A 722-nucleotide genomic window follows, 5' to 3' on the forward strand; every position below is an offset into this window, starting at 1 on the left:
CTTTCTTTCTACCTTGTCTTTCTCCCTCTGGATGGCGCTCTCCAGCTCGTCCAGCTTACGCTGCAGTTGTGTAATGATGTCCGTTTCAGTCTCAATCTGGTCGATCTCCGCCTGCCTTTCACCCTGCAGCAAAGCACGTTCCATCTCAGCCTGGAAAAGTACACACACGTCATACACCAAAGCAATGCTGTGACAATGACATTTCTTCGACTCCAGTGCTTTGTTTTTGTTTTCCCGGGTCCATTTACTGCAGTTTTTACCTCTTGTTTGGACTCTTGAAGCTGCTGCTCCAGCTCATTCAGCCTGGTTTTAAGCTCATCAATACGCGCCAGAACGCGAACCCTCTCCTCCACCAGGTAACTGAGCTCCAGATTACCACTGCTACCTGAACTGGAAGGGTCTTCATGCTGTTTGAAGAGAGTGCAACATTTAAAAAAAAAGTAGATACCCTTTTTAGTACATAGACATTGATATTATACAAACTACCAAAAAGATTAAAGAAAAAATGGACTATAATAATTCCACCCTGGTCACCCTGCAGCTCCTGTGCATATGATAATTGTTCCTGTTACTGTTTAATGGACCGGCGGTGTACATGTGCTACAAAAATCATCTGGGTTTAAACAGTACTTTGCTCCAAAGTTGCAATTTTCAATCTTTAAGAAGATATTATTCATTGTTTGGCTGACCTTGAGTGAGTGACTGTTTCTGTTTTTTTTTTT

At 42.5% G+C, this 722-nt stretch overlaps 1 protein-coding gene across 1 annotated transcript in view; it reads right to left on the minus strand.

Annotated features, from left to right (window-relative positions):
* Positions 1-722, minus strand: part of phldb1b (pleckstrin homology-like domain, family B, member 1b) — a 61,529-nt gene that overhangs the window by 21,683 nt on the left and 39,124 nt on the right. The window contains exons 8-9 of the mRNA XM_025055219.1: positions 261-468; positions 13-150 (exon numbers count right to left, since the gene is read on the minus strand). Of these exons, the coding sequence (XP_024910987.1) occupies positions 13-150; positions 261-468 (346 nt within the window). The remainder of the gene's footprint in view (positions 1-12; positions 151-260; positions 469-722) is intronic.

The sequence above is a fragment of the Cynoglossus semilaevis genome, chromosome 4 (genome assembly GCF_000523025.1).
Source record: "Cynoglossus semilaevis isolate Cse_v1.0 chromosome 4, Cse_v1.0, whole genome shotgun sequence".
NCBI lineage: Eukaryota > Metazoa > Chordata > Actinopteri > Pleuronectiformes > Cynoglossidae > Cynoglossus > Cynoglossus semilaevis.